At 43.6% G+C, this 15478-nt stretch overlaps 1 protein-coding gene across 4 annotated transcripts in view; it reads right to left on the bottom strand.

Moving 5' to 3' along the window:
• cep78 (centrosomal protein 78) overlaps nt 1-11890 on the bottom strand; it is a 74057-nt gene extending 62167 nt beyond the window's left edge. For all 4 annotated transcript variants that reach the window (XR_005942869.1, XM_041186779.1, XM_041186778.1 and 1 more), the window contains exons 1-6: nt 11803-11890; nt 7397-7662; nt 5351-5526; nt 1768-1840; nt 1576-1679; nt 1253-1427 (exon numbers count right to left, since the gene is read on the bottom strand). Coding sequence is in view for 3 of the 4 variants with exons in the window: in XM_041186779.1 (XP_041042713.1) it covers nt 1253-1427; nt 1576-1679; nt 1768-1840; nt 5351-5526; nt 7397-7649 (781 nt within the window). In the remaining variant the exon portion in view is untranslated. The remainder of the gene's footprint in view (nt 1-1252; nt 1428-1575; nt 1680-1767; nt 1841-5350; nt 5527-7396; nt 7663-11802) is intronic.
• Nucleotides 11891-15478: the final 3588 nt, after the last annotated feature.

Below are 15478 nucleotides of genomic sequence, written 5' to 3'. Positions count from 1 at the left end.
TAAGTGTCTTTATCTCATTTTGCATATTTTTGATGTTAATATCACTTCACCCATTTAAATACTTAACAGATCATTCTGCTATGTGTGTGTGCAAGTGAGAACATGTGTATGCGTTTCCTTTCCGCTTCCCTGGGCCCCATTCCATTATGTATCCTGCTTATCTGATATCTTTTCCAGTTTTGATGGCTAGTCTAATTCGTAATGTTAACATACCTATTCTCTGCACAGGTGCTAATTGATGTATTGTTTTTACAGGATACCATTGTATTGTTTCAGCTTTCCTGGATTGCAAATCTTTTCTCCTTTTGAATTCCCTCAGGCCACATACTCGCAGTAAGTTGAGTAGTAGGCAGGCCTCTACCAAAACCACTTTACAATGAGTAGGGCTCAAGAGCAACTTCAAAATTCAAACTCTGATTTTTCCATTAGTCAGCGTTTCTGGGGTGAATGGGGGTGGTGTGGCCCTTGAAATCTGAGAACTATTTAAAATGAGATACTCAAACTACTTTAATTTCCAGACTCCACACAAAAGCCTTATATATATAACAATTTTCTGGCAAAGGATTTACTTGAAAAAGGATTCCCTTTAATATACGGCTGTTCTGTATAGTCACACTAATAGCATTTGATTTGTTAATGGTCTGCTCTAGAGCTGTTGTGTCTCTTACTTTGCTGAGCTTGCTGTGTATGCTACCACCCAGGACTGATTCAAGGATAAACATAATCTTTCTCAGCCCTGTCAACAAAGAAAGATTAGGAGTAAGAGTAGCACAAGTTGGAAATCAATTTAAACATTTGGAGTTTCTATTTCATGAAAATAGGGCAACAAAGCAAAACAAGTCATTTTGTTTTCTTGCTAAATTGCCAACTGGGGATCAGTTCATCTTGTGTGTGTAGGAGAGCCAAATCCCATATTAATTTGATATCCGCGCAGCCAAGTTAGGAATCAGAAGCTGGAACACAGCTGATTTTCCATCCCCCTTATACAGAGGCTTTTGACTCAACTGCAAGTCAGTTAATATCAGCAAATATAGCAGACTGAAGATCAATTCTGGGAACTTCCTAATCTGCATCATTCAAGCCAATGGGTTACCATGGTTACATTTCAAAACCAACTGAGCAATCATCATTACAGTGGATAGGAGTAAACAAGAGTATGTTAACCCTATACCAGTTTTCTTTTCAAACCAAAAGAAATTCATACCTTCACATTTAAAATTCAAAAACAGCAATAACTTTCAACTCAACATACCTTTAAGCCAAAGGTCATCTTTGAGGGCATCTGCAAAGGCAGTAGCTCCAATATCACCGATCAATGTATTACAATTCATGGTTATGCGACGCAAACCAGTCATACAATCTAGATCAGGACGCCTGTAACGAAGGCTCTCTGCCCAGACTTGACTATGTCTTTTTGTTGCTTGATGCTGTATAAAACAGAAGCACATGACCTAGTATTAAATTAGTTTATAATTGCCATACAAAACAAGCTTTTATGTTGAATTGCTTACTACGTTTGTGATTTTATACTGTAACAAAGCACTTCTGAAGCAAGGAACAGTAATAAAAACCTGCCTTGATAATGTTGGTCATGTGCTCTGCTCCACGCCATGTTAAATTACAGCCTGTGAAGTTAACTGTTTTGATGGTTGCAGAATTCTTCACACTCTCGCAGATGACTAAAGAAAAAAATTAGATTTTACAAAACGTGACTACTTAACATTATGAACGACCTATTAAAAAATTCTGGTGGAAACAGTAACTTACTTTTCAGTCCTTCATCTCCTATTGGACAATAAGCTAATGAAAGGTTCTGCAGTGTTTTTGCCCTGGATAAACCCTAAAGAATTGCACATGACATTTACAATTAATACACCAAAATGCAATTATGGATGAATATTATATTCAAAGTACATTAACATTCTGTGGTTGACAGACCTAAGTTTGAGAAGTATTCATACTGACCAATTTCCTCCTTTGTATCAACTATCAATTAACCTTTGATAAACCTAGTTATTAAATTCCAATTTTTTTATTTTAGTTGGGCATGCTTCTGACTTTTTGAAGTCTTCGGCCCCGATATGAGCAGGAAGGCAAGGAGGAAGCAAGAGCTGGGAAGAAGGACATTCCGCTAAATTTAGCAGCAAGACCTCACACCTTTTTAATTCTGTTTCCTGCCCAGCAGCCATTGGCCAGGCAAGAAAGTCTGTGCTACAAGGCAGCAGCCGGGGACAGCTGGGAAGGAAACTAGCAATCAAAAGGCTCAGGGATCAGTAGGCTTGAGGGAAGGGCTCAGAATGCAGCAAGTGTGAAGGAGGTGGGAGAGACAGCAGGGAGGAGGGCGAGACAGCAGGGCCCAGGCCAGAGAAGACGACAGCAAGGCAGAAGGCGAGGCAGTAGTAGAAAGTTTGCTCAAGGGGCACGGAGAAGTATGCCTGCTCCTCCTGGTCCACAAGCAGCACTAGAACTGACAACTAGGTGCTGGAGCTGACAGGTTCCATCCCCATTCAGCTGCCAGATTTCTCAAGACATGGTAAACCTGGCCACTGTTGTTAAATTCAAATGGCTCTCAAAATTTGAGGAGCGCAGCCTTGTTTAAATATTAAAATCAATGACCTAGCTCTGTAGAACGGGGTTACCTAGCTGTCCCCAAATCAGATGCATTTCATATTTTTATCAATTGACCCCCCAACTTCCTCATGTCAAGGGTGGACCTACAATACCTTCCATAGACAATGGCAGGATTATAGTTCCGTAGGCACTTTCTAGCATCTAACTCAAGGGACTATTATTCATACATAAGCCTTAGCAGTAAAAGTCACTGGCATTCAATCAGAGCTGGGTTAAAATGTCTTCACCTAATATTCACACACAGGTAATTTCAAAAGATAGAGAGGCACAAAGAGCAAAGGGTTTCAATGGGTAGGTAAAAAGAACAAAGATTTCAACAGATAGGTAAAAAGAACAGAAAAAATAGTTGGTTTCCCCTTGCCAACCTAAGGGTAACGAGGCCTGAGTAACACCTATACCACTGCCCCTGCCAAAATCAGCAACCTCAACACAGATCAAAGAGAAAATATAAGCAGTGAACATCCTGTTCTAACTGGTTGAGCAAATCAAATGTGTTTATCAGCAAGAGCACTTTATAATTCTTGATATTTTGGTCTGAATATCAATGACTTGGAGCACACTAATTGGCAGAGGCATCAGCAGTCCAAAGAAGTCACTGAAAAGATGTGTATTGCATCAAGTGCATCCAGGCTAACTTTTAACACTGTGATTTTGTTTTAATGTCAGAAGGCAGCTTTTTGAGCATCAATTATGTGGCACAAAACATCTTGAAGCCTTTCAATAAAATTACTGCTTCACAATCACTCTATTCGGACCTTTAGCTAACTGAGCCAAGCCAAGGTTTTTCGGATTTTGATAGGGTAGATAGAGAGAAACTTTTCCACTGGTTGGGGAGTGTAGGGCAAGGAGACATAAGCTTAAAATCAGAACATGGCCATTCCAGGGAGATGCTGAAAAAGTGTTCTACTCACACAAAGGTTGGAAGAAGTGCGGAACACTCTCCCAGAAAAAGCAGATGCTAGCTCGATTAATAATTTTAAATCTGAAATCGAAAGTTTTTTTTTGCTGGGCAAGGGTTTTGAAGGGATGTGGAGCTAAGGCTGGTGGATGGAGTTAAGATACAGATATTTATGTATGGAGTTACAGAAGACATTTGACAAAGTGCCACAGAACAGGCTTATTAAGACTGAAACTCACGGCATTAAGAAGAAAGTGGCAGTATGGATATAAAATTGATACACTGATGGGTGGTGATGGATGGATGTTTTTCTGACTGTGGAGGTGGTTTCCTGTGCTGTTCCCCAAGGATCAGTTTTAGGTCCATAATGCTCCAATTTTTACAAATGACATAGACTCAATGTAGGGAGCAGCATTATTAAGTTTGCAGATGACACAAAACTTGGCAAAATAATAAATAGTCACTTGGGCAAATACAGGTTAATTAAGGAAAGCCAGCACGGATTTGTTAAGGGCAAATCGTATTCAATTAACCTGCTTGACTTTCTGATGAGGCAGCAGAGGGTCAGTGAGGTGTACAACGACCTCCAAAAGGCATTTGATACAATACCGCATAACAGGCTTGTGAGCATAGTTAGAGCTCATGGAATAAAAAGGGCAGCAGCAACATGGATACAAGATTGACTGAGTGACAGGAAACGGTAGTAGTGAACGGTTGTTTTTCGGACAGGAAGAAGGTTTATGGTGGAGTTGGCCAGGGATCAGTGTTAGGATCCTTGCTCTTCCTGATAGGTGGCTCTGGATGAATTGCTCCTTCAGAGAGCCAGGACAAGCATGACGAGCCAAATGACTGCCTTCTGTGCTGTAACTATGCTTATGATTCTATGATAGGGCCTCTAGGACGACAGACACAATGGTGAAATGTGCATAGCAGGTGAAGTTCAATGAAAAGAACTGTGAAGTGATCCAGTCTGGAAGGACTAATATGAAAAGAAAGTATGCTGTAAATAGCACAATTTTGAAAGATGTAGATGAGCAGAGAAATTTGGGTGCCCATACACACAAATTTTTAAAGGTGACAGGGCAACTTGATAAAGATGGTTCAAAAAAGCACATGGGTTATCTGGATTTATAAAGAGGGGAATAAAATATAAAAGTAAAGAGATCGTGCTAGATCACTGCTGAAGCCTCAGATAGAAGATTGTGGACAATTCTGGTCAACACACTTCAGGCAAGATGTAATGGCCTGAGAAAGGGTACGGGGGAGTTTGCCAAGATGCTACCAGGGATCAGCGAAGTCAGTTATGTGGAGAGGTTGAAAAAATTATACCTGTTTGTCAAGGAACAGAGAAGATCAAGAGATGATCTTACAGATATTGTCAAGATGAGGCCTTGATAAAAAGGTAGGGAAAAATGATTCCCTCTGGTGAGTGAATCGATAACCACAAGTCACAGAATTAAAATCACTGGCGAAAGATCTAGAGGGGAGATGAGATTTTTTTTCCCAGTCAGAGAACTGTCAAGATCTGGAACACTGGAAGCAGATTACATAAATAATTTTAAAACAGAGTCAACAGGTGAGGGTAAGGAACTTACAGAGTTACAGAAAAAAAGCGGGAATTAGGACTTTTCTTTCAAAGCGACAACAAAGGCACACTGGGTCAAATGGTTTCCTTCTGCGCTGTAGGTTTCTATAATTTTATGAACAAAGTAGCAGGTATATCATTTATGTTAAGAATGCTCTTGAACAGACTGCAACAGGTAATTAACAGATGCTATGTTTTTCCCTGGTAAAGCAGCCTTGCAGTTGATGCTTTCTCACCTTTGTTAATGCTATAAGATCTTTGTGCCTCAAAGGTAATCCTTGTAACTCCAAAGTTTTTAGAGCACTGGAAATACTTAGACAATCTCTTACAGACTTGCAGAGTTGAATTGTAAAGTCTTTTGACCGGATAGCTGGTGTCCGTTTTCTGAAGTGCTGTTTACATCTTTCACTCCCTTTGGAAAACAGAAACAAGAAAAGGAGTCCTAAAACACAAATGTTTACATGTAATTTGCCTGCAACCAGCTCTATGAATACAATTAGCCCAAGGGTCCAGTCCTTCGAGTCTCCTTTTACCCATCAGGCTTCCTGAACCAGGGAAGCCCACCTTCCATGGGTGAAGTCCTGCGGTGAGACTTTATCCCACTATCTTCAAGCCTTTCACACGGAATTTTGTCAAATCTCATGTGAGAACCTAGAGACAACATGTCTTTTGGCTAGCATCAGAGCTTGGTCAAGCAAGAATCCTCTAAAATCTATTTACTAGGTTATTTTTGTACAGATAATTTTCCACTTTCTTAGTATTCAATCCCATTATTTTAATGGGATAAAAGTTCTCTTTAACTACCACAAAAGCAGACCATTCAGCCTAACTGGTCTACATCGGTGTTTATGCTCCACATGAGCCTCCTCTCAGACTAACGACATCATCTCACTCTGTCGCATATTATTCTTTCCTTTCTCCTTCACGTGCTAATCCAACTTCCTCTTAAATGCATCTATACCATACATCTTAAGTATCCCATGTAGTAGAATGAGTCTGTTTTGTCATCTTTTTTAAAATGGACACTACCTCCACGTTTTTCCAAACTAATGTACTCTCCCAGTCTTCAGTGATTCCTTCAATGATCCTGAACAATACATGTCATCTCTAATCTTAGTATATAGACCAGACTTTCACTTCCCAGCATGCAATACATTAAGTTTTACATTAAAACTTTAAAATATATTTGACTTTGGTCATTTTTCTAAGGAGCCTTTTCCTTGACTAAGTCAACACTATCTTTACATAGGGTATACAGCACAGAAACAGGCCATTCGGCCCAACCAGTCCATGCTAGTGTTTATGCTCTGCTTGAAAGACCATCTTTTCTCATCTAAATCGATCATTGTAACCAGCTATTGTCTTTTCCCTCAAATGCATGTCTAGCTTTCCCTTAAATACCATATGCTTCAACCATTATCTGAGGTAGCTAGTTCCACATTCTCACCACTCTTTAGGTAAAGAAGTTTATTGTGAATTCCTCATTTGATTTCATGATTTCCTTATATTGATGGCCTATAGTTATGTCCTTCCCCACAAGAGGAAACTCTGTATCAGTTTTATCAAAACCTTTCGTAATTTTAAAGACCCGTGTTGGGTCACCCCTCAGCATTCGTTTTTCATGAGAGGAGGTTCAGCCAGTTAATCCTCTCCTGATATGTACAGCCACAAATTTCAGGTTTCTATTAACACTGCTTCAATTCTGGTACCTACAAGACAACAAACACAGCAAATTAATTTCAATATAGCTAAGTGAGAGGTGGTGCATTTTGGTAGGAGCAAAAAGGAGGCCACATACTCTTTGGAAAATAAGAGTTTGAATGGGCTAGAGGAACAAAGGGGTCTAGAGGTACATTCATAAATCATTAAAGGTGGTACTGCAGGTTAACAAACCTATTAAAATGCAAACAAAACAATGGGGTTCATTTCAAAACAAATAGAAATGAAAAGTAGAGAAATAACTTTAAAATTACATAGAATTTTGGTTAGACCACAATGAAGTGGTCAATTTTGGTTTCCATGTTACAAAAAGGATATAGAGGCACTGGAATTGATGCAAAAAAGATTTACAAGGATGCTGCCAGAACTGAAAGGTTATGTGAAAGACTGAGCAGGTTTTGGCTCTTTTCTCTCAAAAAGGGCAAGCTGAGAGATGACTTGAAAGAAATCTTTAAAATTATAGAGGGGTTTGATAGGGAAGATATAGAGATGCTCCTCTATATTGTTTCATTATTATTTCTCAACTCTAAAGCCAACTGCTTCAAACTAATCAGATATCTTACCTGTTTCTCCAAGACCAGGCTGGTAGTAGCTTCTAACTGCAAGGAAAGTTAAATTCTTGTTAATGCTAATGGAGCTGAGAATCGGTGCCCACTCTGATGGCTTGATCCAATCACCGTTAATATCCAAAACACCTTGATTTAAGTTTGCCTTCACAGCTTTTAATGGAACCAGGTCACGAAGAGCACACAGATGTTCATAATGTGCTTCAAAATCCATTGGCCCTCGCTGACGTAGGTGAGTTGATTCAATCATTTAATGTGAGACCCTGGAAGAAAAGTGAGGGAAAAAAAAAACTATTTCAAGAATCTCAACACTCTCCCAAGCACCAAAAGAAAGAAACTGAGGTGAAGCAAGGGACCAGAATGTTAAAAATCTGTACCTCACTTCTTCAGAGTCCTTTACGTGCAAATAATAAACTATTTTTTAAATATAAATAAAATTTATGATAAATAAAAAGAAAAATGTTAATAAGATGCTGATTATTAACTTTCATTTTCAACTAAAGACTTCAGCCCAAAATACTTGATTCTGCTGCCATAGTGTCTGCTTTTCTGGTCACAAGGTCTTTAATTGCTGAAAAAAAGAGACGTGCAGTTGAAGCTTTTCATCTTGCTCTCATCAGGACAGAGGCAGGAATTTCAAATTTCAAATGAAGAAACAATTTATACTACACAAGAAAATAGTGCTGAGCGTTTGGCAAGTCAACTCTGATTGGTCGAGCATTGCCATGGAGAATGCATCAAAGAGCTACTATTCCCCATGCTTTTGTTTAATTCAAAAAAGACGCAATGTCTGGACATGTTCTTCCTGCTAGAATAGGGCCCTGCTATGAAAATATGTTGTTCTAGCAAATGTAAGCGAGCAACATTGCGAGCCCAGCTGATAAATCTTGAATTGGTTGTTAGTGCAATTCTTAGCACATGCAGGACTGTTCATTAAGTGCTGTCCAATTGCAGAATCGCATCTAACGATAGATATCATATTCTGAATTTTCCAAGCACAGGCTGGTTGAGTGCAGTCAGTACTCTGGCTGTTCGCAACAGACAATGGGATGTGCTGTTTGCTATGATCTGCCAGTCATTAGGAAGTTCGGCCTATATAGCCGGCACTGATCCGACACTGAAATTCATATGCTGTATTACCCATCACTTTTTTGCTTGACAGCAGCATCCTGTTAGTGGAAAATGTCACTCGTGTTACTGCTGCATAAATGGTGTTGTCATGGGATCCCTCTGAGCCCAGCTCTCACTAACATTTTCGTCAATTTCCATGAGAAACATGTTTTCAACAGAATGACCCCAACCTCCTCCCCCTTACATGTTTCCAATATACAGAAGATATGTTTACAATATTTGAATCTCTGGCTGTATATAAGAATTTCCTAACACCTTAATGTGCACCATCTTATGCTCAAACTCACCTTTGAAATGGAGCAGTCTGGTAAGCTCCCTTTCCTAGACGTGCTAGTTGAGAAATCCACTAATGGGTTCTCTGCTGCTTTCTACCACAAGCCTACCTTCATTGGTCAATATATATGTTGGGATTCCTTACCAACAATCTCTAAATATGGCCCCAAGCCATTTGCTCACAATGCAAACTTTACACCAAAATAGGGTGCATCAAAGCCACCCTGCAGGATAGTGACTACCTGATCAGATCATTGTTCACTGCGTATCATGCAAATTCATGAAAGAGCCTAAAGGTGAAGCTAGCCATTTTACACTGCTACAGTGCTATTTTCCACTAACAGGATAAAAAAGGCGTGCTGCCAACCACATAAATTTTTTAAAATTTTATTCGTTCATGGGATGGGGGTGTGGCTGGCTACGGTGACATTTATTGCCTATCCCAATTGAAGTTGAGAACTTAGTGGCTTGTTAGGCCATTTCAGAGGGCATTTCAGAGTCAACCACACTGCTGCAGGTCTGGAAACACATGTAGGCCAAACCAGGTAAGGGACGGCAGATTTCCTTCCCCAAAGGACATTAGTGAACCAGATAGATTTTTACATCAATTGACATCATTAGACTTTTTAATTCCAGATTTTTTTTATTGGATTCAAATTTCCACCATCTACTGTGGTGGGAATTGAACCCTGGGTCTCTGGATTATTAGTCCAGTGACAATACCACTATGTCACCGCCTCCCGCAAAATGAGTAACGTGATATATGAATTTCAGTACCAGTGCGATGCCAGGTAGGCAAGGCATATATCCCAACAACTGGCAGATCGTAGCAAACAGCACATCTCTCCAACTGTTTCTCAATAGGCTGAGTACTGACCATACTCAATCAGCTCTGCTCGCAAAATGTAGAGCAGAATGCTCGGTGTGATTCGGCAACTGGAAAGTACTTGCTGAACAATCCCAAGTGTGCTCAGAATTACACTAGCAACCAATTTAACATTAGTCAGGCTCGCATGTGACTCAATGACGCTTAATTTATAACATTTATTTACATTCCAAAACATTTCAAATCAGACAAGATTGAAAGTGCAATAAAATTCAACTTCTCTCCAAAGAGTATGTTGTACTCTGAGAAGTCTCAATACATTTGCAATAAATAAGATATTCACTATATACATTGCATGTCAATGCATAGCAATAAAGCGCTAGGGTTCTACACAGTTTCCAGCCTCTCAGTGCACTAAGGCAGACAGGCCTTTACGACGATTGGCTTTCCCCATTGCACTTTCGTGGCAGCTGCCCCAAGCTTTACTGCTTTCCGTCAGCACGTAGGACTAGACCATAAAACGTGCCAATCTGCATCACTCAGTCATGGACAACAGTGGGAATGAAGGATCAGTGGGGGGAGAGGGGGCAGACGGAGCATCAGCCAAGAGTAGGGTGGGAGGAGGGGTGTTTATCCTCTCTTTGAAAGTCCACCCATCTTTTCTCATCTAAATCGATCATTCTAACTATCTGGGGGCATGAGGAGGTGGGGGGTAAAAGTCAAAGGCCAGGAGCGGGGTGACACTCAGGGGGAGGTGGGAGGATGGTGAGAGGGTCGGGGTCGGGGGCTGTCGAGAGGTGGGGGGGGTCGGGGGCTGTCGAGAGGTGGGGGGGTCGGGGGCTGTCGAGAGGTGGGGGGGGGTCGGGGGTGGTGGGGGTCGGCGGTCGGGGGGGGGGTGGGGGTCGGGGGCTGTCGGGGGGGGTGGGGGTCGGGGGCTGTCGAGAGGGGGGGTCGGGGGCTGTCGAGAGGGGGGGTCGGGGGCTGTCGAGAGGGGGGGTCGGGGGCTGTCGAGAGGGGAGGTCGGGGGCTGTCGAGAGGGGGGTCGGGGGCTGTCGAGAGGGGGGGTCGGGGGCTGTCGAGAGGGGGGTCGGGGGCTGTCGAGAGGGGGGTCGGGGGCTGTCGAGAGGGGGTCGGGGCCTACGAGAGGGGGGTCGGGGCCTACGAGAGGGGGGTCGGGGCCTACGAGAGGGGGGTCGGGGCCTACGAGAGGGGGGTCGGGGCCTACGAGAGGGGGGTCGGGGCCTACGAGAGGGGGGTCGGGGCCTACGAGAGGGGGGTCGGGGCTGTCGAGAAGGGGGGTCGGGCGGTTCGAGAGGGGGGGTCGGGCGGTTCGAGAGGGGGGTCGGGGGGTTCAAGAGGGGGGGTCGGGGGGGGGGGGGGGGGTCGGGGGGTTCCGGGGGGGGGGGGGGGGGGGTGTCGGGTGGTTCGAGGGGGGGTCGGGGGATTCGAGAGGGGGGTCGGGGGGTTCGAGAGGGGGGGTCGGGGGGTTCGAGAGGGGGGGGTCGGGGGGTTCGAGAGGGGGGGTCGGGGGGTTCGAGAGGGGGGGTCGGGGGGTTCGAGAGGGGGGTCGGGGGGTTCGAGAGGGGGGTCGGGGGGTTCGAGAGGGGGGTCGGGGGGTTCGAGAGGGGGGTTCGAGAGGGGGGTCGGGGGGTTCGAGAGGGGCGTCGGGGGGTTCGAGAGGGGGGGTCGGGGGGTTCGAGAGGGGGGGTCGGGGGGTTCGAGAGGGGGGTCGGGGGGTTCGAGAGGGGGGTCGGGGGGTTCGAGAGGGGGGTCGGGGGGTTCGAGAGGGGGGTCGGGGGGTTCGAGAGAGGGGTCGGGGGGTTCGAGAGGGGGGTCGGGGGGTTCGAGAGGGGGGTCGGGGGGGGGGGTGTCGAGAGGGTTGGGCGTCGGGGGATTGAGAGGGTGGTAGGGCTGGTGGGGTGAGGGGTGGAGGGGTGGTGGTGGTGTCATGATGAGACCAGTCCACTAAACATTAACAATTTCATCCCGTTATTGTCCCTCTTGAGGGAACTGCGAGGGGATGTCCCAGTTGCTCAAAAAAAGCAGCCGCCCGGGTCATTCTGGGGCTCAAACTTTGCGCTCGCCACCGACCTCTAATTCCACATTATGGCAAGAAACCAGACTCCCCGCCCTGCTGGGAACAGGTCGTTAAATTACACAAACTCTGACCTACCCATTCGTGTCCGGAGGCCGGTTACTTTTTGCCGTTCCTCCGCCAGCTGCTGGCTCGGACTGTGCGACTGCGACTGCGCTGCCCGGCCCGCCCGCGCGCTCACTCACTCGCGCGCGCGCGCACCCTCCCGCCGGCTCCAACTGCCGTCGCTCAACATGGCGGCCCGGTTCAGCCCAGCCAGAAAGGAAATAGCTCATTGTGTCCTGAAGCGTTTGGAGTTGTTTATCACACATAATAGCTCTGGTCAAATCCGAAGCAAGGCACGGGGGCTGTTCCTGGTCATCCGCATCTGCGTTTTTCTAAAACGGTTGATCAGTTTTTGCTCGTACTCTCGTTTGTCCCACCTTACGGCAGCTGTTGGTAATCCATGTTACCTGTTTTATGCTTCCTTGTGAATTGGAATGAGTGAACAGGGAATGAAAGACTATTTCCTCCCGTCTAAGTCATATGGGTTATTAGTTTAAAATTAGAAAAGAAAGATGTTTTCTTTTCCTAATTTAAAAATATCAAGTTGGTGCTTTAGACCAAATAACTACTTAAAAGTTAACACAGACAAAAAAATACATCATTCTAACGATGGTAATTGTGGTTTTATCTAATGTGTAATATATCTTTAAGATGAATATCTATTGAGGAAGATCACATGATCTTAGTATCCAATAGGAGAGTAGCGTGGGCAACCTCGGTGTGAAATAGTGCAGAGATGGAGTTTTTAGTGAAAGAACATGTTTAGTTCCAACTGAGTACCTTTGCAAATAAACTAAGCGCTTCCAGCTAAGAAGCGTCTGCTGATCGACTCTATCAATAGTACCAACTCCACCACCACTCACAACAAACTGCCAATGAGGATCCAGCAAACTGGCAACAAGGATGAAACAAGTTTAGCAGTTGAAATCAAGAGAAACAAAATCGGCACTGGACCTCGCACAGTAATTGTGAGTAGACGTTCCATTCAAATGGACAAAATAACTCCTCAGAATGTTGCAATGTGGAAAAATTGATCCTTTTGATCCAGTAATGGATGATTGGGCTCGTTAGATTGAATGTCTTACGTTCTTTTTCTAAGCAAATGAGATTGCGAGGGAAGAGAAGAGGCATGCGATACTCTTAAGTAAATGTGCGAATAAAACCTACAGCTTGATTCAAAGTTTGATGGCACCCAGTGTCCCAGATTTGAAAAATGTTGATGAATTGGTGGACCTCGTTATCAAGTAAAGCCCTCAGTAATGATGCAAATGTTCAAGTTTAACTCAAGAAATAAAACCTACAGGGAGACAGTGGCATGCTACGTGGCAAGTTTGAAGCAGTTAACGGAACATTTGTGAGTTTGGTACATCCCTAAACAACATGCTCAGAAATCATTTAGTGTGTGGTGTGTATAAGGACATGCTTCGGAAAAGATTGTTGTCCAAAGTGAATTTGGATTTCAAGAAGGCACGAGAGATAGCACTAGCAATGGAAAGCGCAATAAGAGATTCAAAAGCCATACAGGGCACGCAAAATGGCTCCGTCCTCCACATCAGGCAGGAAGCCCCAGCCAAAAAGGGCGCGGAAATGCGAGACTCTTCCAAGAAGAAGGAAACGGCTGGAAAATGAGAAAAAAATGACTTAGCAGCGAAAATATTGAATAATGTCAGTAGAGGTGGAAACAATCAGTCTATTAACGATTAGCAGTTTAAAAAAAAAGTTTTTATTGTCATAGAAACGGACACATAATGAGACGTGCAAGGAAAGAGTCAGGCAGGCTTTTAAACAAAGAAAAAACCCAGTGAGATCTACAATGTAGAAGGGCCTGAAGCAACAAATTCAGATATTTACTCATTGTTTAATTTGATCGTTGGAAATACAGAACTAATGTATGTAACAGTGAAAGTGAATGGTAGACCTGTTAGAATGGAAGTGGACACAAGAGCTTCCACTACAGTAATTGGGGAACATACCTTCAGATATCTGAATAATGGTGAACATCAATTCAATTTAGAAGAAACAACTGCCCAATTAAAAACATATGCTGGTGAAGACATCCAAGTCAAAGGCATAAGTAGAGTAGCTGTCCATTATGGAAGCCAATCAGTAAAGCTACCTTTGATGGTGTTAGCAGATGAGGAGCCAAGCCTCCTGGGGCGAAACTGGCTAAAGGAGATTAAGTTAGAATGGGCTGAAATTTTCCAGTTGAGAGCAAGTGGATTACCAGAGCTACTACGAAAGTATGCCACAGTCCTCAAGGACAAAATCGGGAAGACCAGGGGCTGCATGCAAAAATTAATGTGGGTCCAGAGGCAACTCGTGATTCATGAAGGCGAGACCAGTACCTTATGCACTGTGAGAAAAACTGGGCATTATACAACCTATGCAGTTCTCAGAATGGGCAGCACCCACAGTCCCCATCCAAATTTGTGGAAACTACAAATTGACGACTAATAAAGTAGCTAAGCTAGACAGACACCCCATACCAAAAGTCGAAGACCTGTAAACCAAGCTGGCAGGTGGAACCACCTAAACAAAGCTTGATATGAATCATGCTTATAAACAATTAGAGTTAGATAATACCTCCCAGGAATTCTTCACAATTAATATCCACAAAGGGTTGTACCAATATACTCAATTGCCTTCTGGTGTCTCCTCAGCTTGTGCTATCTTCCAGAGAACAATGGAAAGTTTACTGCAGGGACTGCCCCAGGTTGTAGCCTATTTAGACGATGTTTTGGTGACAGGATTCATTGAGAAAGAGCACTTGGCAAACTTAGAAGAAGTCTTAAAACATTTCCTGTGGGCTGGAGTGCATTCAACAAAAGAAAAGTGCATGTTCCAAGCGAGGGAGGTAGTCTATTTGTGTCACTGGGTAGATTCACAGGGCCTCCACCCGGTTGAGGAGAAAGTGAGAGCCATAAGAGAAGCACCTGCACCAAAGAACATCTCAGAGCTCAAATCATTCATTGGGATTATCAATTATCGGTGGTTCTTACCTAATTTATCTACAGAACTGGTACCCCTACATTATCTACTCAAAAAGAACCAATGTTGGTTTTGGGAGGCAGCCCAGAAAGAAGCTTTCATAAAGATCAAACAACTGTTGCACTCATCCAACCTATTAGTACATTATGACCAGAGAAAAGAATTGGTGTTGCCATGTGATGCATCCCCCTACGGAGTGGGAGCAGTGCTTTCCCATCAGATGGACATTGGCATGGAACGGCCTATAGGATACATATCAAGAATGCTAACCACAGCGGAAAAGGAATATTCGCAGATAGAAAAAAAGGGCCTGTCAATCAACTTTGGTGTCAAGAAATTTCACCAGTATGTACACGGCTGCCATTTAACTATCATTTCAGACCACAAGCCATTGCTAGGATTGTTTAGCAGGGATAAGGCTGTACCACCCATAACCTCAGCAAGAATACAGCGATGGGCTTTAATCCTGGCAGCATACAAATATACTTTCATACATAGGCCTGGCAGTCAAATTGCAAACACTGATGCACTTAGTCATTTGCCTTTACAAGAAATGATGAGAAAGTTTCAGTTCCACAAGAACTTGTTTCACTGTTAAATTTCTTAAATTCCTCACCGATATGCGCTGGACAAATCAGTGACTGGACAAGTCAGGACCCAGTCTTATCTAAAGTACGAGAACAAGTGCTTCATGCTTGGTCACAAGAAACTGTATCTGACA

Source organism: Carcharodon carcharias, chromosome 4 (genome assembly GCF_017639515.1).
Source record: "Carcharodon carcharias isolate sCarCar2 chromosome 4, sCarCar2.pri, whole genome shotgun sequence".
In the NCBI taxonomy this organism is placed as follows: domain Eukaryota; kingdom Metazoa; phylum Chordata; class Chondrichthyes; order Lamniformes; family Lamnidae; genus Carcharodon; species Carcharodon carcharias.
Note: the sequence above shows the minus strand (reverse complement) of the source record. Positions and strands in the feature narration are given on the sequence as shown.